Below are 21975 nucleotides of genomic sequence, written 5' to 3'. Positions count from 1 at the left end.
ACCCTTTCCAGATGTTTATGTACTAGGTCCAAAATTCAACAGACTGAACTAAATCCATAAACAACTTTTAATCATAATTTTGAAAGAAAAAAAAAACAAAAACATATTGTACACTGACCAAACGGGCTTCAACCATGAAAAAAAAAGTTGTTTGAAAAAACTAACCGTTAAACTTTCATACTCGTAAAAAACAAACCCTTATTGCAGCTAATTTCTTACGAAAATAATCAAACTGGCAGTTTTCTCTTGTCACCAAAGACTGGTAATGATATAAAATAATGGTGAAATAGATTTAAGAATATCATATTCAGCCTTAATCATTTTTCTAAATTCTACTAAGAGAACATGCTCACAAAGTGCCAATACTGTGTGACCTTCAACCTTATATCTAATATCCTTAGAAATAGGGCATTTGGTCTAGTGGTATGATACTCTCATTGGGTGCGAGAGTTTGATTCTCTGAATGCGCCATTGATCTTTCTGGAAAAAATGTTTCCTTCATACAAGCTCATAGGTGTTGCATGTGAATGTTTCCCTTGGTTTGGTTTTGTAAGAAATCACATTCAGTAATGCCTAAAATTACCTAGCCTTATAAATACATATAACCTTTTTCCAAAATTATGAATTAGGTGCAAAAAGTAGCTGATTGAAATTGAACCATAAAACCTTTTAATCCTTGTTTTGTTTGGGAATAGTAGAAAAATATTGCACTTTGAGTAAATAGACTTCAACCATAAAAAAATACCCTTTGAAAAACGAATTGTTAAACTTCGAGACTCTTCAAAAACAAACCTTATTGTAGTAAATTGCTACCAAGAAACGTCAAACTGACAATTTTCCCTTGTCAACCAAGGCTGGCAAAGCTAAAAGAAAATTGTTGTTGCATATATAGAAACATATCATACTCAGCCTTATATCATTTGGCTAAAGTCAATTAAGAGAACATGCTCACAAAGTGAAAATACTATTATCTTCAACCATGTATCTAGTATGCTTAGCAATCGGAAATTTGGTCAAGTGGTATGATTCTTGCTTTGGTGCGAGAGGTCCCAAGTTCGATTCTCAGAATGCCCCATTGATATTTTTTGATAGTATGTTGCATTCATAAAAGCTCATAAGTATTGCAAGTAAATTTTTCTTTGGTCTGTTCATGTAACAAATCACATTCATTATTTCCTAAATATTTCCTAGTTTATATCACATACAACCAACCTCTCCAAATAAATTATGTACTAGTCCGAAAAGTTAACTTATTGAACTAAAGCCATATACAACTTTTAATCCTAGTTTTGTTTGGGAAAACATAAAATATTGTACACTAAGTAAACGGGCTTCAACAATGAAAAAAATATAGTTTAAAAACCTAACCGTTAAACTTTTAGACTCGCCAAAAGCAAAAATTTTATTGTAGTAAATTTCTTACATGAACCATCAAACTATCAGATTTCTCTTGTCACCAAAGGCTGGTAAAGAAAAACAAAAATGGTCACACAGATTTCTGAAAATCATATTGAGCATTCATTATTTGGCTAAAGTCAACTAAGAGAACATGCTCACAAAGTGCCAATACTGTATTTCTGAAAAACTAACCGTTAAAATTTTAGACTCGGAAAAAGCAAAACCTTTATGGTAGTAAATTTCTTACATGAACCATCAAACTGGCAGTTTCTTTTGTCGCCAAAGATTGGTAAAGATAAACAAAATAGTCACACATATTTCTGAATATCATATTTAGCCTTTATTATTTGGGTTAAGTCAACTAAGAGAACATGCTCACAAAGTGTCAATACCGTGACCTTCAACCATGTGTCTAATAATCTAAGCAATCGGGCATTTGGTCTAGTGGTATGATTCTCGCTTTGGATGCGAGAGGTACCGAGTTCGATTCTCGGAATGCCCCATTGACATTTTTGATAGTATGATGCATTGATAGAAGCATATATGTATTGCATATGAATTTTTCTTTTGACTGGTTTTGTAATAAATCACATTCTGTAATTTCTCAAAAATTACCAAGTTATATTACATACAACCCTCCCAAAATATTTATGTACTAGGTCCGAAAAGTAAACTGATTGAACTAAAGCCATATGCAACTTTTAATCATAGTTTTGTTTGGAAAATATAGCACACTGAGTAAACGGGCTTCAACAATGAAAAATATAGTTTGAAATACTAAACGTTAATATTTTAAAGTAGCCAAAAGCAAACTTTTTATCATAGTAAATTTCTTACAGGAACCATAAAACTGGCAGGTTTCTCTTGTCACCAAAGGCTGGCAAAGATAAAAAAAATTGTTCACAGATATCTGAAAATCATATTCATCCTTCATTATTTGGCTAAAGTCAACTAAGAGAACATGCTCACAAAGTGCCAATACTGTAACCTTCAACCATGTATCTAATATGCTTAGCAATCGGGCATTTGGTCTAGTGGTATGATTCTCGCTTTGGGTGCGAGAGGTCCCGAGTTCGATTCTCGGAATGCCCCATTGATATTTTCGATAATATGTTTCATTCGTACCAGATCATAGGTACATATTTCATGTGAAATTTTCTTTTTTTTTCTGGTTTTGCAACAAATAACAACAAATCACATTATGTAATTTCTAAAAGTTATCTAGTCTATATTAAATACAACCAAACTCTCCAAAAAATTTATGTACTAAGTCTAAAAGTCAACTGATTGAACTATAGCCATGTACAATTTTAATCCTAGTTATGTTTGGGAAAACACAAAATATTGTAAACTGAGTAAACGAGCTTCAAAAATGAAAAAAAAAATTAATAATTTGAAAAAATTACCATTAAAATTTTAGACTCGTCAAAAGCAAACCCTTATTGTAGTAAATTTCTTACAGGAACCTTCAAACTGGTTGTTTTTTCTTGTCTCCAAAGGCTGGCAAAGACTAAAATAATGGCCGAACAGATTTATGAATGTCATATTCGCTCTTCATTATTTTGATAAAGTCAACTAAGAGAACATGCTCACTAAGTGCCAATACTGTGACCTTCATCCATTTATCTAATAAGCTTAGCAATTGGGCATTTGGTCTAGTGGTATGATTCTCGCTTTGGGTGCGAGAGGTCCCGAGTTCGATTCTCGGAATGCCCCATAGATATTTTCGATAATATGTTTCATTCATACCAGCTCATCGGTATTGCATGTCAATTTTTATTTTGTCAGGTTTTGCAACAAATCACATTCCGTAGTTTCTAAAAATTACCTAGTCTATATTACATACAACCCTCTCCCAAGTGTACTAGGTCCCAAAAGTCAACAGATTGAACTAAACCCATAGAAAACTTTTAATCCTAGTTTTTTTGTGGAAAACAGAAACTATTGTACACCGAGTATACGGGCTTAAGAAAATGAAAAAAAATAGTTTGAAAAACTAACCGTCAAACTTTTAGACTCACCAAAAGCAACCCCTTTATGGTAGTAATCTTCTTACAAGGGCCATCAAACTGGCAGTTTTCTCTTGTCACCAAAGTTTGGTAAAGATAAACAAAAATAGTCGCACAGATTTCTGAATATCATATTCAGCCTTTATTATTTGATTAAGTCAACTAAGAGAACCTGCTCTCAAATTGCCAATACCGTGACCTTCAACCATGTATCTAATAATCCAAGCAATCGGGCATTTGGTCTAGTGGTATGATTCTCGCTTTGGGTGCGAGAGGTCCCGAGTTCGATTCTCGGAATGCCCCATTGATATTTTTTTTATAGTATGATGCATTGATAGAAGCTTATAGGTATTGCATGTGAATTTTTCTTTTGGCTGGTTTTTTAACAAATCACATTCCGTAATTTCTAAAAAAATTACCTAGTCTATATTATATACAACCCTCTCCGAAAATATATGTACTAGGTCCGAATAGTAAACTGATTAAACATAAGCAGTATGCAACTTGTAATCATGGTTTTGTTTGGAAAAACAGAAAATATAGCACACTGAGTAAACGGGATTCAACAATGAAAAATATAGTTTGAAATACTAAAATTTAAACTTTTAGAGTCGCCAAAATCAAACTTTTTATCCTAGTAAATTTCTTACAGGAACCATAAAACTGGCAGTTTTCCTTTTTTCACCAAAGGTTGGTAAAGATAAACAAAAATTGTCCCACAGATTTCTGAGTATAATATTTAGCCTTTATTATTTGGATTTAGTCAACTAAGAGAACATGCTCACAAAGTGCCAATAATGTGAGCTCAACCATATATCTAATATGCTTAGCAATCGGGCATTTGGTCTAGTGGTATGATTCTCGCTTTGGGTGCGAGAGGTCCCGAGTTTGATTCTCGGAATGCCCCATTGATATTTTTCGATATTATGTTGCATTGATAGATGCTTATAGGTATTGCATGTCAGTTTTTCTTTGGTCGGGTTTTGTAACGGATCACATTATGTAATTTGTAAAAATTACCTAGTCTATATTAAATACAACCGAACTCTCCAAAAAAATTATGTACTAAGTCCAAAAGTCAACTGATTGAACTATAGCCATGTACAATTTTAGTCCTAGTTATGTTTGGGAAAACACAAAATATTGTAAACTGAGTAAAGGAGCTTCAAAAAATGAAAAAAAATAAAAATTTGAAAAACTAACCGTTAAAAGTTTAGACACGTCAAATGCCAACCCTTATTGTAGTAATTTTCTTACAGGAACCTTCAAACTGGTTGTTTTCTCCTGTCTCTAAAGGCTGGTAAAGACTAAAATAATGGCCGAACAGATTTATGAATGTCATATTCGCTCTTCATTATTTGGATAAAGTCAACTAAGAGAACATGCTCACAAAGTGCCAATACTGTGACCTTCAACCATGTATCTAATAAGCTTAGCAATTGGGCATTTGGTCTAGTGGTATGATTCTCGCTTTGGGTGCGAGAGGTCCCGAGTTCGATTCTCGGAATGCCCCATTGATATTTTTGATAATATGTTTCATTCATACCAGCTCATAGGTATTCCATGTCAATTTTTATTTGTCAAGTTTTTCATAAAATCACATTCCGTAATTTCTAAAAATTACCTATTCTATATTAAATACAACCCTCTCCCAAGTGTACTAGGTCCCAAAAGTCAACAGATTGAACTAAATCCATAGAAAACTTTTAATCCTATTTTTTGTGGAAAACAGAAACTATTGTACACCGAGTAAACGGGCTTAAACAAATGAAAAAAAAAATAGTTTGAAAAACTAACAGTCAAAATTTTAGACTAACCAAAAGCAAACCCTTTATGGTAGTAATCTTCTTACATGGGCCATCAAACTGGCAGTTTTCTCTTGTCACCAAAATTTGGTAAAGATTAACAAAAATAGTCGGACAGATTTCTGAATATCTTATTCAGCCTTTATTATTTGGATTAAGTCAACAAAGAGAACATGCTCACAAAGTGCCAATACTGTGACTTTCGACCGTGTACCTAATAATCAAAGCAATCGGGCATTTGGTCTAGTGGTATGATTCTTGCTTTGGGTGCGAGAGGTCCCGAGTTTGATTCTCGGAAAGCCCCATTGATATTTTTTATAGTATGATGCATTGATAGAAGCTTATAGGTATTGCATGTGAATTTTTCTTTTGGCTGGTTTTTTAACAAATCACATTCCGTAATTTCTAAAAAAATTACCTAGTCTATATTACATACAACCCTCTCCGAAAATATATGTACTAGGTCCGAATAGTAAACTGATTAAACATAAGCAGTATGCAACTTGTAATCATGGTTTTGTTTGGAAAAACAGAAAATATAGCACACTGAGTAAACGGGATTCAACAATGAAAAATATAGTTTGAAATACTAAACGTTAAACTTTTAGAGTCGCCAAAAGCAAAGTTTTTTATCCTTGTAAATTTCTTGCAGTTTTCTCTTGTCACCAAAGGTTGGTAAAGATAAACAAAAATAGTCGCACAGATTTCTGAATATCATATTTAGCCTTTATTATTTGGATTAAGTCAACTAAGAGAACATGCTTACAAAGTGACAATAATGTGACCTTCAAACATGTATCTAATATGCTTAGCAATCGGTCATTTGGTCTAGTGGTATGATTCTCGCTTTGGGTGCGAGAGGTCCCAAGTTCGATTCTCAGAATGCCCCATTGATATTTTTCGATAGTATGTTGCATTGATAGATGCTTATAGGTATTTCATGTCAATTTTCTTTGGTCGGGTTTTGTAACGGATCACATTATGTAATTTCTAAAAATTACCTAGTCTATATTAAATACAACCAAGCTCTCCAAAAAAATTATGTACTAAGTCCAAAAGTCAACTGATTGAACTATAGCCATGTACAATTTTAGTCCTAGTTATGTTTGGGAAAACACAAAATATTGTAAACTGAGTAAACGAGCTTCAAAAATGAAAAAAATAATAATAATTTGAAAAACTTACCATTAAAATTTTGGACTCGTCAAAAGCAAACCTTTATTGTAGTATATTTCTTACAGGAACCTTCAAACTGGTTGTTTTCTCCTGTCTCCAAAGGCTGGCAAAGACTAAAATAATGGCCGAACAGATTTATGAATGTCATATTCTCTCTTCATTATTTGGATAAAGTCAACTAAGAGAACATGCTCACAAAGTGCCAATACTGTGACCTTCAACCATGTATCTAATAAGCTTAGCAATTGGGCATTTGGTCTAGTGGTATGATTCTCGCTTTGGGTGCGAGAGGTCCCGAGTTCGATTCTCGGAATGCCCCATTGATATTTTTTGATAATATGTTTCATTCATACCAGCTCATAGGATTCCATGTCAATTTTTATTTTGCAAGTTTTGCATAAAATCACATTCCATAATTTCTAAAAATTACCTATTCTATATTACATACAACCCTCTCCCAAGTGTACTAGGTCCCAAAAGTCAACAGATTGAACTAAATCCATAGAAAACTTTTAATCCTAGTTTTTTGTGGAAAACAGAAACTATTGTACACCAAGTATACGGGCTTAAACAAATGAAAAAAAAAATAGTTTGAAAAACTAACCGTCAAACTTTTAGACTCACCAAAAGCAAACCCTTTATGGTAGTAATCTTCTTACATGGGCCATCAAACTGGCAGTTTTCTCTTGTCACCAATAGTCGCACAGATTTCTGAATATCTTATTCAGCCTTTATTATTTGGATTAAGTCAACTAAGAGAACATGCTTGCAAAGTGCCAATACTGTGACTTTCAACCGTGTACCTAATAATCTAAGCAATCGGGATTTGGTCTAGTGGTATGATTCTCGCTTTGGGTGCGAGAGGTCCCGAGTTCGATTCTCGGAATGCCCCATTGATATTTTTTTTTGTAGTATGATGCATTGATAGAAGCTTATAGGTATTGCATGTGAATTTTTCTTTTGGCTGGTTTTGTAACAAATCACATTCCGTAATTTCTAAAAATTACCTAGTCTATATTACATACACCCTCTCCGAAAATATATGTACTAGGTCCGAATAGTAATCTGATTAAACATAAGCCGTATGCAACTTGTAATCATGGTTTTGTTTGGAAAAACAGAAAATATAGCATACTGAGTAAACGGGATTCAACAATGAAAAATATAGTTTGAAATACTAAATGTTAAACTTTTAGAGTCGCCAAAAGCAAACTTTTTACAAGGACCTTAAAACTTGCAGTTTTCTCTTGTCACCAAAGGTTGGTAAAGATAAACAAAAATAGTCGCACAGATTTCTGAATATCATATTTAGCCTTTATTTTTTGGATTAAGTCAACTAAGAGAACATGCTTACAAAGTGCCAATAATGTGACCTTCAACCATGTATCTAATATGCTTAGCAGTCGGGCATTTGGTCTAGTGGTATGATTCTCGCTTTGGGTGCGAGAGGTCCCGAGTTCGATTCTCGGAATGCCCCATTGATATTTTTCAATACTATGTTGCATTGATAGATGGTTATAGGTATTTCATGTCAATTTTTCTTTGGTCGGGTTTTGTAACGGATCACATTATGTAATTTCTAAAAATTACCTAGTCTATATTAAATACATCCAAGCTCTCCAAAAAAATTATGTACTAAGTCCAAAAGTCAACTGATTGAACTATAGCCATGTACAATTTTAGTCCTAGTTATGTTTGGGAAAACACAAAATATTGTAAACTGAGTAAACGAGCTTCAAAAATGAAAAAATAATAATAATTTGAAAAACTTACCATTAAAATTTGGACTCGTCAAAAGCAAACCTTTATTGTAGTATATTTCTTACAGGAACCTTCAAACTGGTTGTTTTCTCCTGTCTCCAAAGGCTGGCAAAGACTAAAATAATGGCCGAACAGATTTATGAATGTCATATTCTCTCTTCATTATTTGGATAAAGTCAACTAAGAGAACATGCTCACAAAGTGCCAATACTGTGACCTTCAACCATGTATCTAATAAGCTTAGCAATTGGGCATTTGGTCTAGTGGTATGATTCTCGCTTTGGGTGCGAGAGGTCCCGAGTTCGATTCTCGGAATGCCCCATTGATATTTTTGATAATATGTTTCATTCATACCAGCTCATAGGATTCCATGTCAATTTTTATTTTGTCAAGTTTTGCATAAAATCACATTCCGTAATTTCTAAAAATTACCTATTCTATATTACATACAACCCTCTCCCAAGTGTACTAGGTCCCAAAAGTCAACAGATTGAACTAAATCCATAGAAAACTTTTAATCCTAGTTTTTTTGTGGAAAACAGAAACTATTGTACACCGAGTATACAGGCTTAAACAAGTGAAAAAAAAATAGTTTAAAAAACGAATCGTCAAACTTTTAGACTCACCAAAAGCAAACCCTTTATGGTAGTAATCTTCTTACATGGGCCATCAAACTGGCAGTTTTCTCTTGTCACCAAAGTTTGGTAAAGATTAACAAAAATAGTCGCACAAATTTCTGAATATCATATTTAGCCTTTATTATTTGAATTAAGTCAACTAAGAGAACATGCTTACAAAGTGACAATAATGTGACCTTCAACCATGTATCTAATATGCTTAGCAATCGGGCATTTGGTCTAGTGGTATGATTCTCGCTTTGGGTGCGAGAGGTCCCGAGTTCGATTCTCGGAATGCCCCATTGATATTTTTTGATAGTATGTTGCATTGATAGATGCTTATAGGTATTGCATGTCAATTTTTCTTTGGTCGGGTTTTGTAACGAATCACATTATGTAATTTCTAAAAGTTACCTAGTCTATATTAAATACAACCAAGCTCTCCAAAAAAGTTATGTACTAAGTCTAAAAGTCAACTGATTGAACTATAGCCATGTACAATTTTAATCCTAGTTATGTTTGGGAAAACACAAAATATTGTAAACTGAGTAAACGAGCTTCAAAAATGAAAAAAAAAATAATAATTTGAAAAACTTACCATTAAAATTTTAGACTCGTCAAAAGCAAACCCTTATTGTAGTAAATTTCTTACAGGAACCTTCAAACTGGTTGTTTTTTCTTGTCTCCAAAGGCTGGCAAAGACTAAAATAATGGCCGAACAGATTTATGAATGTCATATTCGCTCTTCATTATTTGGATAAAGTCAACTAAGAGAACATGCTCACTAAGTGCCAATACTGTGACCTTCATCCATTTATCTAATAAGCTTAGCAATTGGGCATTTGGTCTAGTGGTATGATTCTCGCTTTGGGTGCGAGAGGTCCCGAGTTCGATTCTCGGAATGCCCCATAGATATTTTCGATAATATGTTTCATTCATACCAGCTCATCGGTATTGCATGTCAATTTTTATTTTGTCAGGTTTTGCAACAAATCACATTCCGTAGTTTCTAAAAATTACCTAGTCTATATTACATACAACCCTCTCCCTAGTGTACTAGGTCCCAAAAGTCAACAGATTGAACTAAACCCATAGAAAACTTTTAATCCTAGTTTTTTGTGGAAAACAGAAACTATTGTACACCGAGTATACGGGCTTAAGAAAATGAAAAAAAAATAGTTTGAAAAACTAACCGTCAAACTTTTAGACTCACCAAAAGCAACCCCTTTATGGTAGTAATCTTCTTACATGGGCCATCAAACTGGCAGTTTTCTCTTGTCACCAAAGTTTGGTAAAGATAAACAAAAATAGTCGCACAGATTTCTGAATATCATATTCAGCCTTTATTATTTGATTAAGTCAACTAAGAGAACCTGCTCTCAAATTGCCAATACCGTGAGCTTCAACCATGTATCTAATAATCCAAGCAATCGGGCATTTGGTCTAGTGGTATGATTCTCGCTTTGGGTGCGAGAGGTCCCGAGTTCGATTCTCGGAATTCCCCATTGATATTGTTTTTTATAGTATGATGCATTGATAGAAGCTTATAGGTATTGCATGTGAATTTTTCTTTTGGCTTGTTTTGTAACAAATCACATTCCGTAATTTCTAAAAAATTACCTAGTCTATATTACATACAACCCTCTCTGAAAATATATGTAGTAGGTCCGAATAGTAAACTGATTAAAAATAAGCCGTACGCAACTTGTAATCATGGTTTTGTTTGGAAAAACAGAAAATATAGCACACTGAGTAAATTGATTCAACAATGAAAAATATAGTTTGTAATACTAAACGTTAAACTTTTAGAGTCGCCAAAAGCAACTTTTTTATCCTTGTAAATTTCTTACAAGGACCTTAAAACTTGCAGTTTTCTCTTGTCACCAAAGGTTGGTAAAGATAAACAAAAATTGTCGCACAGATTTCTGAATATCATATTTAGCCTTTATTATTTGGAATAAGTCAACTAAGAGAACATGCTTACAAAGTGCCAATAATATGACCTTCAACCATGTATCTAATATGCTTAGCAATCGCGCATTTGGTCTAGTGGTATGATTCTCGCTTTGGGTGCGAGAGGTCCCGAGTTCGATTCTCGGAATGCCCCATTGATATTTTTCGATAGTATGTTGCATTGATAGATGCTTATAGGTATTGCATGTCAATTTTTCTTTGGTCGAGTTTTGTAACGAATCACATTATGTAATTTCTAAAAATTACCTAGTCTATATTACATACAACCAAGCTCTCAAAAACAATTATGTACTAAGTCCAAAAGTCAACTGATTGAACTGTAGCCATATATATTAAAAACATCCAAAATATATAAGATACTTTTAAGTTATCTAAAATACTTGAAAATATACATAAATAGTCAAAAGTAAATGTCTAAAATAGCTAAAAATATATTCAAAACACCAAAATGCTTGAAATAGCTATTGATTTTCTATCCAAATATTCAAATAAAACTAATTTAAATGTTAATTTTAGGTATTTTGACATATATTATATAAATTTATATGTAATATATTATTTTTTTTATAGATTATGAGAAATTTTAAGCATATAATGAATATTAAAATTTTAAATATAATTTAAATGGGTTATCCGAACCTGAACCGAACCCGAACCGAACTTTAGAAATATCCGAATAGGGCTGAAATCTTTAAAACCAAAAACCCGAATCCGATTAGATCTGAACCAAACCCGAATGGGTATCCGAACGCCCACCTCTAAACATGTCTATCAAGATTGGACTCACCAGTGGTGCTCCATCTTGGGGGGCATTTTAGAATATTCCTTCAGTCCCCTTGATTGATACAATATTTACTCATATTTAATTGCACACTATATTATTTCCTTATGCTATTATTATGCTCATGTAAATAAGTGTATAACCAGTCTATCAATAAGATCATTTTCCATATTCAATAAAAAGCACTGGAATCTAAGGGCATCTCCAACCCCACTCTATTTTTCACTCTAAAATAGAGTTTAGAGTAAAAATGCTCCAATGATACTCTATTTTTCACTCTATAATAGAGTGAAAAATAGGTTTACTCCAAATATAGAGTAATTTGTTTTTTTGTTTGTTCATCACTCTGTTTTCTACTCTAAAATAGAGTTCAATTAGAACAAACTCAAACTCTATTGTAGAGTTATTCTATTTTAGAGTAAAAAATAAAATAAACCATTGAAGATGGTTTAAGTCCAGGCAGAATCTAGAAGAAAGAGTAAAGGTTGATGAGAGAGAAACAAATTTGCAAAGTTCACTTTCGCGCGTCCAAATATGAGTCGTCTTTGGTAGATAATCTACCGTAGGCTGTATAATCTACACACTACACTGAATCAAATCTCACATATATAATTTTGTCAGCAAGCTGAATAAACTAAAATACGAATTCAATTAGAACTGGTGACCCACCCTTAGGAAAATTCAACCCAAGTAATGGAAGAGTTGGTACGGTAAAATGGACTGTTTCCTAGATATATACAACCAGATCTGTGAGATCATTCTACTATTCTGATATATGTTAAGCAAAATAAAATCCTAAAATATATATTCTGTGATCAAAATTTTAAGTTTATTTTAGTCTTCGTGCATGGCTCATAAACATATGGATCGGTGGTTAAAATCGTGAGGATGTGTGAATCCTCAACAAAAATACCTTCGAAATGGTGTATCCCGTATATGTGGGTTAATATATAATGTGTAAAACATATATACATATATAAGTACAATTCTCTCGAATAGTTCTTTTTAAATTTTTGTTACAAAAATAACTATTAAAAAAAGAAAATGACCAAAACAATTTCTTTTTATTTTGAAAATTTTAATATTTATTTTTGTTTTTTTTTAATTTGAAACTCTATCTCCAAAATCCTACCCTTTAACTCTAAATCCTAAGTTTAGATTAGTTAATCCTATTTTTACCCTTTAATAAAACTTATTTTTGTCATTTTTTTTTATTGAATGCTATTTTTGTGATAAAAACTTAAAAATTGCTATCCTATAAAATTTCTCTATATCATAATGTTATCAACTATTTTCATATGAATTAAAAGAAGAATTGTTAAATGTCTTTTTCATAACGAAAAGGAATAGAACCAGTCTTTGTACCTTTAAACTCGAACTAAACCTATTTATTGTCTCTAGTTAATTGTCCTTTTTCAAATTATACTTTAAGTAGTTTATAGATAACTTCTATTCTATCAGACTATTTCTTGTCGTGATTGAGTTCCTAATATTTGTGTTTCTTGTCATTGGCGTTTTCTACGAGCGGTTGTTTTGACCAGAGACTAACCAATGATCAATACAAAGTAATAATATTCGAATCAGACCAAACTGATGTTTAGAGTTGAAGAACGAACAAAACAATGGGAGAAAAGGAAGAGAAGAAAGAGAAAGGCGAGGAAATCATCACCGCCGTTTACAAGGTTCACCTTCACTGCGGGAAATGTGCATGCGACATCAAAAAGCCTCTCCTTCGTTTTCAAGGTTAGGCCTCTTTGTTTAAGTTAATGTCCCCAAGTTTACAAGTTAATAGCATGTAACTACAAAGTAGTAGTTCAACTCGTTTAAAGAAAAGAAGCAAAAGATGCTTATTATAGTCTCTCTTCCTGAGGTATAAACTTTGAGCCTTGGATGTGTAGTAATATTTTGATTTAATTTCATTTGAATTTTCCTTCATGTTCGAGAGTTTTCTTAAAAATGTTTTTTTTTATGGTCTCCAGTCCAAACTGTTTTAGACATAATTAGCATGGCGGTTTAATGTTAGCGGTACATACAAATTATCCATAGGCAAATGAGGCCGTAACAAAGCTTGACACAAATTTTCGTCCATCAATCCAAACCAACAAGCAATTATATTGGATAAGAGCATTAGATTTATCACATTTTGGTTATTCTTCAGACTAATTCGTTTAATCACAATCGTTGTGTTTTTTAAATAATTCATATAGCATTTTGGTTAATAATATTATTTTAGGGGTACATGGAGTGGATGTTGATTTGGAGAAGAACGAAATCAAAGTAAAAGGGAAAATAGAAGTGGTGAAGATTCACAAGCAAATCGAGAAATGGAGCAAGAAAAAAGTTGAGCTCATCTCTCCTAAGCCCTCTGAGGTTAAGAAAACCACCACTACAACAACTACAACTACTTCTGTGGTAGAGAAGAAAACCACCGAGGTGAAGAAGGTTAGTTTGCTTGCATAATATCATTACCATATTTACCCTTATTCATGTCAGCATGTGAATGGATTTTAATTTTGGGAGTTTTCATACAATTATCCACAGGATGTTATTCGCACTACAGTACTAAAGGTACACATTCATTGCGCCAAGTGTGACAAAGATCTTCAGAACAAACTCTTGAAGCACAAAGGTAAGTTGAATAGGATTTAAATATTTTTCAAATGAAAGGGAAAGCATATATAGCATTCAAATTCAAACGATCCTATTTTGTTTTTATATTGATTAGTATGGCTGTTCGATTCTAAATTGATTATTTGGCAGCTATCCACATAGTGAAAACTGATACAAAAGCCCAAACGCTAACGGTACAAGGGACGATAGAATCTGCAAAACTTTTAACCTATATAAGGAAGAAAGTTCACAAACATGCAGAGATAGTAAGCTCAAAGACAGAAGAAGAGAAGAAGAAAGAAGAAGAGGAAAAGAAAAAGAAGAAGGAAGAAGAGGAAAAAAAGAAAAAGGAAGAAGAGGAGCAAAAGAAGAAAGGAGAGGTCAAAGTAGAAGTGACCAAAACGACTACTCAAATTGTGGAATTCAAAGAGAAAGTGAAAGTTGAGGGCCAGAAAGATAAAGATGGAAACATACCTTACTTCGTCCATTACGTCTACGCTCCACAGTTGTTCAGTGATGAAAACCCTAATGCTTGTTGCATTGTCTAGTTACATTGTTTTTTTTTGTAACTGGTCTACTTACATTGTTAAATGTTCGTGATGCCGTGCTTACATGAGAAATTATACAATTAACCCTCAAAATATTATGATACAAATTAGAATGATGTGTTGACATGCTGTTGAATATGTATTAGAAATGAACCAGTCATAGAAGTGAAAATATTATTTTGTTATTGGATCACTAAAAATCGACATGATTAAACTAGAGCTGTAAAACTTTTAATATAATTTTACTTTTGTTTATAAAATTAGAGTAAAATCTATTAGCACAATTTGGAAATAATGTGTTTCAGATTTATTTCACAATGCATTAAAGTGTCTTTTTTATTATAGCAAATGTAAATTGAAAACACTGGTGATGAGTAATAGAGCACCTGATCACGTTTTCACGTTTGCAAAAGTAATTCCTCAATTTTTACATTCACAATATTAATCAAAAATGTATGTCTTCATGTTTCTGAGAAGTGAATTATATACATAGCGTATTTTAAATAGAATATTAAATATGTGATTAATGTATTAAAAGCTAGAACTAAATTTTCAAAATTTACTCTTGGGTACATTTTTATTAGATTATCCGACTAAAATTTTTAACACTATAATTTATTAGAATTAAACAAAATTGTCTACATTATATATATATATATATATATATATATCTTTATGCTACATGTTCTCTAAAAGTGTTATATAGCTGATTATGTTATTAGTCATGTTTGACATGTATTTAGGGTTGGGCACAAATACTCGTTACTCGCTTTATACTCGTTACTCGTTCAATACTCGTCTCAGTTTTTCAAGTACTCGTCGTTGTCAAGTCGACCGGGTACAAAATAATAGAATTTAGATACTTGAAAATACAAATCAAGTAACAAGTATGAAAAAAAATTAGTTAGTCGGCTTGATATTACATGTTACTTGTTCAGAGAAGATATTTTTGTTATTTGTGAGAAGTAAATAATGCTCTTACAGAGAGAATTATGCTTATTCATTTTTCTCCTTTGTGATATTCACAAATATTTCGTTAACAGTAAGTCTTATTTTTTTCCTAGTAGAATAAACAAAATAAACTCTTATGCTCATTTTTAGTAAAGTATAATTTAGCAGGTAATTCTTAAATACTCAAAACTACATGTGCGTAGCTCACAAGTACTTGTACATAACTCATAAATACTCGCAAATAGTAATTAATAGATTGGAGCAAGTATTTTGCAAGTAACTCATTTTTCAGTAAATACTCGAAATAACATATAATTGTTTTTAACTAGTCAAGTACAAGTCCAAAATTTTCGTTACTCCTACAACGCAAGTATCAAATATTGCATGATTTTTTGGATTGCAATATGCAGCTCCACTCTCCTCATAATCATAAAGGAGCTAAGCTCATTGCAGATAGTGTGATCTTAGAGGATAGATTTCAATCATATATTGGAGTCTCCTTCATGGCTTAGTCATTTTTTTTTGTTAAGTCTTGTTTCTACATCTCCTAAGTTTTCTGATTGTTTTCATTACAGTGGCGGACCTAGAAACGTTTTCAGTTGGGGGCACACTACTTAAAAGAACAAAAACAAATTTAAATTGGGGGCACTCTTTATGTTTCTTCACTGAACTACAAACAATTTAATAAAATTTGCCTAAGTTATTCAAGGAAAATAAAAAATAGTAGGGGGCACGTGACCCCGTACCGGTACACATGCATCCGCCCCTGGTTTTCAATCCTTGTAATTTCTGTTACTTCTATTTTAATGAAATACTAGTGTTAAAAGAAAAGATTTTCACCCGCATGTCCGTGCAGATAACTTATTATTTTGTTTATTTATTTAAATGAAAATAAATTTTTTAATATGTAAAATTTACCAATTTAATATAATCTTCATATTTAATACATATATTACTTTAATTTTAATTTAATATAGACTACAATTATAAAACTTATAAAATAGCATAGAATTTCTTTCTTTTTGTTTTGTAATAAAAACATTTATGTAACATTAATTTATAATAATACTATATTACTAATTACGAAATTAATCAATGCATTAATTTAAATTAATATTTAAAAAATTTAGTAAGATTTTGCTAGATTTTGTTAGATTTTTTCTAAACAGAGTTTGTTATACCTAAAAGTAAAATTTAAATTTACTGTTAAAATTAATCTATTATAAATATCCTTATGATTATTAGGAGTTTTTAGAAATGTTATATATTAATATAAATAATAAAATAGATGTAACTGATGAAATATATCTAGTATGACTTTTTATGGTAGATAAAAATTGCATTTCTCTTTTAATAGAGAAAATTTAAATTTACAGTTAAATTAATTTATTATTAATATTCTTATAATTATTAAGAGTTTTTAGAAATGTTATATATTTAATAGATTAATATAAATAATCAAATAGATGTAACTAACGAAATAGACCTAGTATGATTTTTTTTATAGTAGATAAAAATTGTACTTCTTTTATAATAGAGAAGACTAGATCTCGATACGCGCAGCCGCGCCTGTTTTGTTTTTCATTTATTTTTATATAAATATTTTATTTTCAATTCTAAATTGGTATATATTATAATATATATGTGTCTATCAATTTTTAAAATATAATAAAATTTACGGTATATTTTTTCATTGAATAGATTGTTTCAAACTTTCACATGTATTTGTATTTTTTCTATATATATATTTTTGGATTAATATTTCATTATTAAAATCGTAACTATATATATAAAGATTATTAAAATATTTTTTTATTGTAATATTCAAAAATATTGTAACATTTCACAACTTTAGAAAGTTTTTAAAAAATTAATCTTTTCGCTTCACAGATTTATATTATCGAGTAAATAATTAAACATTTAGTTTTGGGAAATACCCTAGGATAGCACTAAAAAAGTTTATATCACAAATAGAGACTCTAAGAATCAAAATGACCAAAATATTTCATTAAAGAGGTAAATATACACTTATACCCCTAGAGTCAACTAATTCAAACCTTAGGGTTTAAAGTTAAGGGGTGGAGATTTGGTATTGAGGTTTAAAATAAAAATTAAATATTAAAATTTTGAAAAAAAAAAATTTAAAAAAAATTACAAAAAGAAAACTTCAAAAAAAAATTCAAAAACAAAATTCAAAAAAAAGTTTAGAAAAAAGTTGGAATTTAAAAACATATAATCTAAAACTATAAAAAAAATTATATTTTTATATATCTAGGGTATTAGTGTCCTTTTACCTATTAAATGAAACATTTTGGTCATTTTCCTCCTTGTAGTCTATTTTTGTGACCAAAACTTGAAAATGGTCTATTTATAAGAATTGTCCTTTAGTTTTTGTTTAATTTTTAAAATAAACTATATAGTTTAAAATTTGTTTTCATTGGTTTAAGGTAGTAAAGATTAATCATTGTTAGATAATATGATTTTTTTTATTTAAAAAATATTCATAATTTTAAAATTTAACATCCACAGATATTTAAATAATTAACATATGGAGGTATAGTATTACAACATTAAATTATATCTATTTAATTTATACTATTTAAAATACAATGGATCATTTATTGTTTAAATCCAATTATTGATAGCCTAATAAAAATTTCTGGTAGACCCAAAATTTAAATGATAAGATTAGAGATTAAATGTAATATGATTTTCTAGGAATATTTTAATTTTTCTAAAAAACACACATGAATCAAGTTGTTACTTCTGTTTTAATATATAAGGTATATTGCTTATTGTTCTCATTTTCTTATACGGATAAACCCAATGATCTTCGCATAAATTCTGAAACAAATTTCAGAATTCATCTAGCTACGTCATAAAATGATAATATTACAGTTTGAGTCAGTTAGTTGTTAACTGGAGTGTTTCTTGAATCTTGACCTAATCAAATCTTATAGCATACAAACAAAGTTGGCCTTGTCATCTGCACGTGATTCTGTTTTTTTATTCTTTTGTTGTAGTACACTTGTCAGTTAATCAAAATAAGTGTTTTTGCTAAACAAAAAAATACGGAAAAATGTGATATGTTATTTCAAGACATATTAATATATGTATCGTTTAATAATCTTGCTAGGTTATAAACTTATAAAAGTTTGCTCAAAAAAAGAAACTTATAAAAATACGGAAAGACAAAAACAAAATTAAAAAACTCATCTTGCTAGGTTATAAAGTAAACTCAGTTCATGTTTCGTTTAATTGTTAGCCATATTTACAGACTTTCTTTGAGTTTATTTATACAGATGAAAAATGTTGTGCTCCTTACATTTTTTTTCCTTTGGTTCTCCTAACATCACATCATATGTGTTCGTTTTGCAGCCATTTAGCACAAGGGTCGACATTCGACAATAGCGAACAGCAGCAATTATTAATATGTTTTTGTTTGGTTTTAGTCGCTGCGTGCTCACTAACAACAATGATGATAAACTGTCGTTTCATAGAAATTTAGCTTTGAAAAACGACACCCTTGTTTATTATTTCTTTCAAATTTGTCCTAAACGTTTAGAATAGTGCAACAATCAAGAAAAGAATTGAAATCAATAATGTCTCTTTCCTTGGTTACTGCTGGCTCGATACTTATCCGCCCCAATCTTCGTCTCCGTCAATCTCATTTGACAATCTCTTCATCGCCATCGCTTTCTCTCTCGTCAAGTAGTCACCGCAAGATCTCACGCCTGATTAAAGTCAACGCCATGGAGACGAAGGCGGAGACAATTTCCGGTGGTGTTCCCAACAACACGATGAAGCTACTGTTCGTTGAGATGGGTGTGGGTTACGACCAACACGGGTACTGGCAAATTCAGTTCTTTTCTACTCTCAAAAGTCAAAAAGGTAGTGTGTCTTGACATAGAGACCGATGTGAGATTGAATGTTCAAAAATGGTGAAACAGGCAGGACGTGACATCTGCGGCCATGAAGGCTTGTAAGAATGCAATTTCTTCCAATTCGATTCCTGCTTTTAGGAGAGGTACCATTCTATTATTACCGATTAGTATAGTTCTAAAACTAATCTATAGTTACTCTTTACTCAAAAATGAAAGTGTTTGTTTTAGCAATTCCGACAGAAACCCAATTGGCTTTTGTCTGAAAATATAGTGGATGTTTTTGTATATGTGTTAAAGGTTCGATCCCTGGAGTTTCATTTGGAGAAATGAAGTTACAGATCAAGCTTGGAGTGCCTCGTTCTCTTCACCACCAGCTGGATCTTGACAAGGTCAAGTCTATCTTCCCCTAGTAAGTTTGTCTTTTAGAATTAATTGAGTTTATGTTACAAGTAGTTTTGTGGAACCATTGGAGCTTGGAAGTTTTGAGGTTGGCTTGTCAAGAAAACTCCTATGTTTTCAAGATTGTTCGCTCTTTAATCGTTTGTTGATTTTATTTGAAGTGGGGAGATTGTTAACGTGGAGGTGGTGGATGGAGGACTGATCTGCTCAAGTGGCGTTCTAGTTGAAGAAATGGGTGATAAAAACGAGGACTGCTACATTGTGAATGCCGCCGTTTACGTTGGCTACTAGTGTCTCTTGTTCTTTGGGTATTTGAGTTAGAACAAATGTCCTAGTGGAAGAAGATAGGTGAAAGGGATAACTTTGCAGACTGTTTTTAGAACAAAAAGTTTGTTTCTCACTATCTCAATTTGCTTATTGTTCTCATTCAATTTGTTTAAACATTGAATCGTAGAAACAAATGTTTCAGTCTCAGCCACGCCTGGACATTTAGGTTTTTGGATCAAGTCTGAGTCGGTTCTAATCTAATCAGATCCACACCATCTTCGATAGTTTACTTTATTTTTCACTCTAAAATAGACTAATTCTATAATAGAGTTGAATTATACTCTAATAATACTTTATTTTAGACTAGAAAATAGAGTGATGAACAAATAAAAACAATTTTCTCTATATATAGAATAAATTTATTTTTTTTATTCTATTATAGATGAGAAAAATAGTATACTATTAAAACATTTTTACGAGTGAAAAATAGAGTAGAGTTTAAAAATGTCCAAAGAGTTTTGGACTCATATAGGAATGCATGTGTTTTGATTGGCTTTCAAGGCTGTTCTTGATTTGGGTTACAATTTTTAGAACTGCTAATATCCTAACTTTTCTGATCAGATTAGTTTCGGGTATTTAGAAGTAGAACCCATAATTTGAATATCCAAAACTATATCTAACAATCTAAAATTTATTTAAACTCTTAAAAACATTTAAAATATAAAATGTACCTGAAAATCTGGAAATAAAACCTAAAATAATATTAAGAATAATAAAAAACTATATCTGAATAGTTGCAAATATATATTCTTTTCAGTTCATGAAATGTTTTTATTTTGAGTATTTAACCCGAGTAACATAACCGACCGTAAAATGTTCAGATCTAAACCCAACTGGAAAAATGTTTTTTTGGCTAATTTCAGTTCGAGTTTTACATGGAATGAAAGCGTTTTGGTGTGCGTTCAATGAATAAACGCGTTTGGTAGCTGACCGCCTCGAAACTAAAGTAAGCGGGAAAAAAAAAAGCTTTCCCTCCTTAAACCCTAGAAAGTTGTAAATCGAAGCATCCCTCCCTGCGAGACAACAGTTCGTTTGCAGAGAGAGAGACGATGGAAGGAAACAACAACAACAACAAGAAGATCAGTTCCATCTTCGATTACTGCCACGAAACCGCTTCTCAGGAGATTTTCCTACGGAGCTGCGGCTTCGCTCAACGAGGCGTTCCTCCAGACTCCGATCCCTCCGTCCTCGGAGCCTCGCCGTTAAACGACGGAACCGCGCCTCGCCGTGACTCCGATGATTTTGATAGTGTAAACGGTTCGGTGGGTTACGAGGTGGAGAGCCACGCGGTTCGATTCGTCTCTCCCCCGGAAAGCCCTGATACCGTTGATTCAGAGGAGGATCGTACGGCTCCTGTTGATTCGATTCCTTTGGAGAAACCAGCTACTCTCTTGCCATCATCTTCAAGATTGGAGTCTCCGGCGAAGAAGCTTAAGATTCCTTTGAGGGATGTTGTGAAAGCCATTGTTGTGAACTCGAGGAGCACAGATGAGGAAGATAGAGAGATTGAGAAGAAGAAGAAGCAGAAGACGAGCTGCGTGCAGATCCTCATCAATAAGGGATTCAATTTCCCTTGAGGTGATTTCAATTGAATTCTCAAATTGCTCTCCTCTAGGGTTCTTCAAGATCAAGTTTTTTTTCTTCTGTAATTCTAGACGCAATGGTCTTCTTGTACAATTGAATATCATATAAGAGTACTGTTATTGGTTAGATTCGTGTTATTAGAACCGTGCAT

General features: G+C 31.9%; 3 protein-coding genes and 9 non-coding genes across 13 annotated transcripts; all 12 read left to right on the top strand.

The window, feature by feature from the left end:
* The first annotated feature begins 2418 nt into the window (after positions 1-2418).
* On the top strand, positions 2419-2490 carry TRNAP-UGG. Its single transcript has one exon. It is a non-coding gene; the product is annotated as a tRNA-Pro (tRNA).
* A 552-nt stretch (positions 2491-3042) lies between these two features.
* Positions 3043-3114, top strand: TRNAP-UGG. The gene has a single exon. It is a non-coding gene; the product is annotated as a tRNA-Pro (tRNA).
* A 524-nt stretch (positions 3115-3638) lies between these two features.
* Positions 3639-3710, top strand: TRNAP-UGG. Its single transcript has one exon. It is a non-coding gene; the product is annotated as a tRNA-Pro (tRNA).
* A 1138-nt stretch (positions 3711-4848) lies between these two features.
* On the top strand, positions 4849-4920 carry TRNAP-UGG. The gene has a single exon. It is a non-coding gene; the product is annotated as a tRNA-Pro (tRNA).
* Positions 4921-6635: 1715 nt separating this feature from the next.
* TRNAP-UGG lies at positions 6636-6707 on the top strand. The gene has a single exon. It is a non-coding gene; the product is annotated as a tRNA-Pro (tRNA).
* A 1086-nt stretch (positions 6708-7793) lies between these two features.
* On the top strand, positions 7794-7865 carry TRNAP-UGG. Its single transcript has one exon. It is a non-coding gene; the product is annotated as a tRNA-Pro (tRNA).
* Positions 7866-8175: 310 nt separating this feature from the next.
* LOC103828993 (heavy metal-associated isoprenylated plant protein 4) lies at positions 8176-14809 on the top strand. Its single transcript, XM_009104641.3, has 4 exons — positions 8176-13264; positions 13755-13963; positions 14063-14150; positions 14282-14809. The coding sequence occupies exons 1-4, from the start codon at positions 13144-13146 to the stop codon at positions 14677-14679; spliced, it is 816 nt and encodes a 271-aa protein (XP_009102889.1). The 5' UTR covers positions 8176-13143; the 3' UTR covers positions 14680-14809.
* Positions 8399-8470, top strand: TRNAP-UGG. Its single transcript has one exon. It is a non-coding gene; the product is annotated as a tRNA-Pro (tRNA).
* TRNAP-UGG lies at positions 8996-9067 on the top strand. Its single transcript has one exon. It is a non-coding gene; the product is annotated as a tRNA-Pro (tRNA).
* On the top strand, positions 9603-9674 carry TRNAP-UGG. The gene has a single exon. It is a non-coding gene; the product is annotated as a tRNA-Pro (tRNA).
* A 4276-nt stretch (positions 14810-19085) lies between the features above and the next one.
* On the top strand, positions 19086-20441 carry LOC103828992. 2 transcript variants are annotated; one of them, XM_018653019.2, is made up of 4 exons: positions 19086-19477; positions 19581-19657; positions 19812-19903; positions 20075-20344. In XM_018653019.2, the coding sequence occupies exons 1-4, from the start codon at positions 19233-19235 to the stop codon at positions 20087-20089; spliced, it is 429 nt and encodes a 142-aa protein (XP_018508535.1). In that variant the 5' UTR covers positions 19086-19232; the 3' UTR covers positions 20090-20344. The 2 variants fall into 2 exon arrangements, with proteins under 2 accessions (XP_018508535.1, XP_009102888.1); XM_009104640.3 differs by having other exon boundaries at positions 19119-19477; positions 19812-19923; positions 20075-20441.
* A 273-nt stretch (positions 20442-20714) lies between these two features.
* On the top strand, positions 20715-21961 carry LOC103828989. Its single transcript, XM_009104637.2, has one exon. The coding sequence runs from the start codon at positions 21290-21292 to the stop codon at positions 21815-21817; it is 528 nt and encodes a 175-aa protein (XP_009102885.1). The 5' UTR covers positions 20715-21289; the 3' UTR covers positions 21818-21961.
* Positions 21962-21975: the final 14 nt, after the last annotated feature.

The sequence above is a fragment of the Brassica rapa genome, chromosome A07, assembly GCF_000309985.2.
Source record: "Brassica rapa cultivar Chiifu-401-42 chromosome A07, CAAS_Brap_v3.01, whole genome shotgun sequence".
Taxonomy (NCBI): Eukaryota; Viridiplantae; Streptophyta; class Magnoliopsida; order Brassicales; family Brassicaceae; genus Brassica; species Brassica rapa.
This window is presented reverse-complemented; position numbering and strand designations above follow the sequence as displayed.

Bases quoted from the DNA above. Each gene is read 5' to 3' on its own strand.
- LOC103828993 (XM_009104641.3), top strand. From the start codon at position 13,144: ATGGGAGAAAAGGAAGAGAAGAAAGAGAAAGGCGAGGAAATCATCACC. The intron at 13,265-13,754 runs GTTAGGCCTCTT...ATATTATTTTAG, and splicing joins GCCTCTCCTTCGTTTTCAAG to GGGTACATGGAGTGGATGTT. The intron at 13,964-14,062 runs GTTAGTTTGCTT...AATTATCCACAG, and splicing joins AAACCACCGAGGTGAAGAAG to GATGTTATTCGCACTACAGT.
- LOC103828992 (XM_009104640.3), top strand. From the start codon at position 19,233: ATGTCTCTTTCCTTGGTTACTGCTGGCTCGATACTTATCCGCCCCAAT. The intron at 19,478-19,580 runs GTACTGGCAAAT...ATGGTGAAACAG, and splicing joins GTGGGTTACGACCAACACGG to GCAGGACGTGACATCTGCGG. The intron at 19,658-19,811 runs GTACCATTCTAT...TATGTGTTAAAG, and splicing joins GATTCCTGCTTTTAGGAGAG to GTTCGATCCCTGGAGTTTCA.
- LOC103828989 (XM_009104637.2), top strand. From the start codon at position 21,290: ATGGAAGGAAACAACAACAACAACAAGAAGATCAGTTCCATCTTCGAT.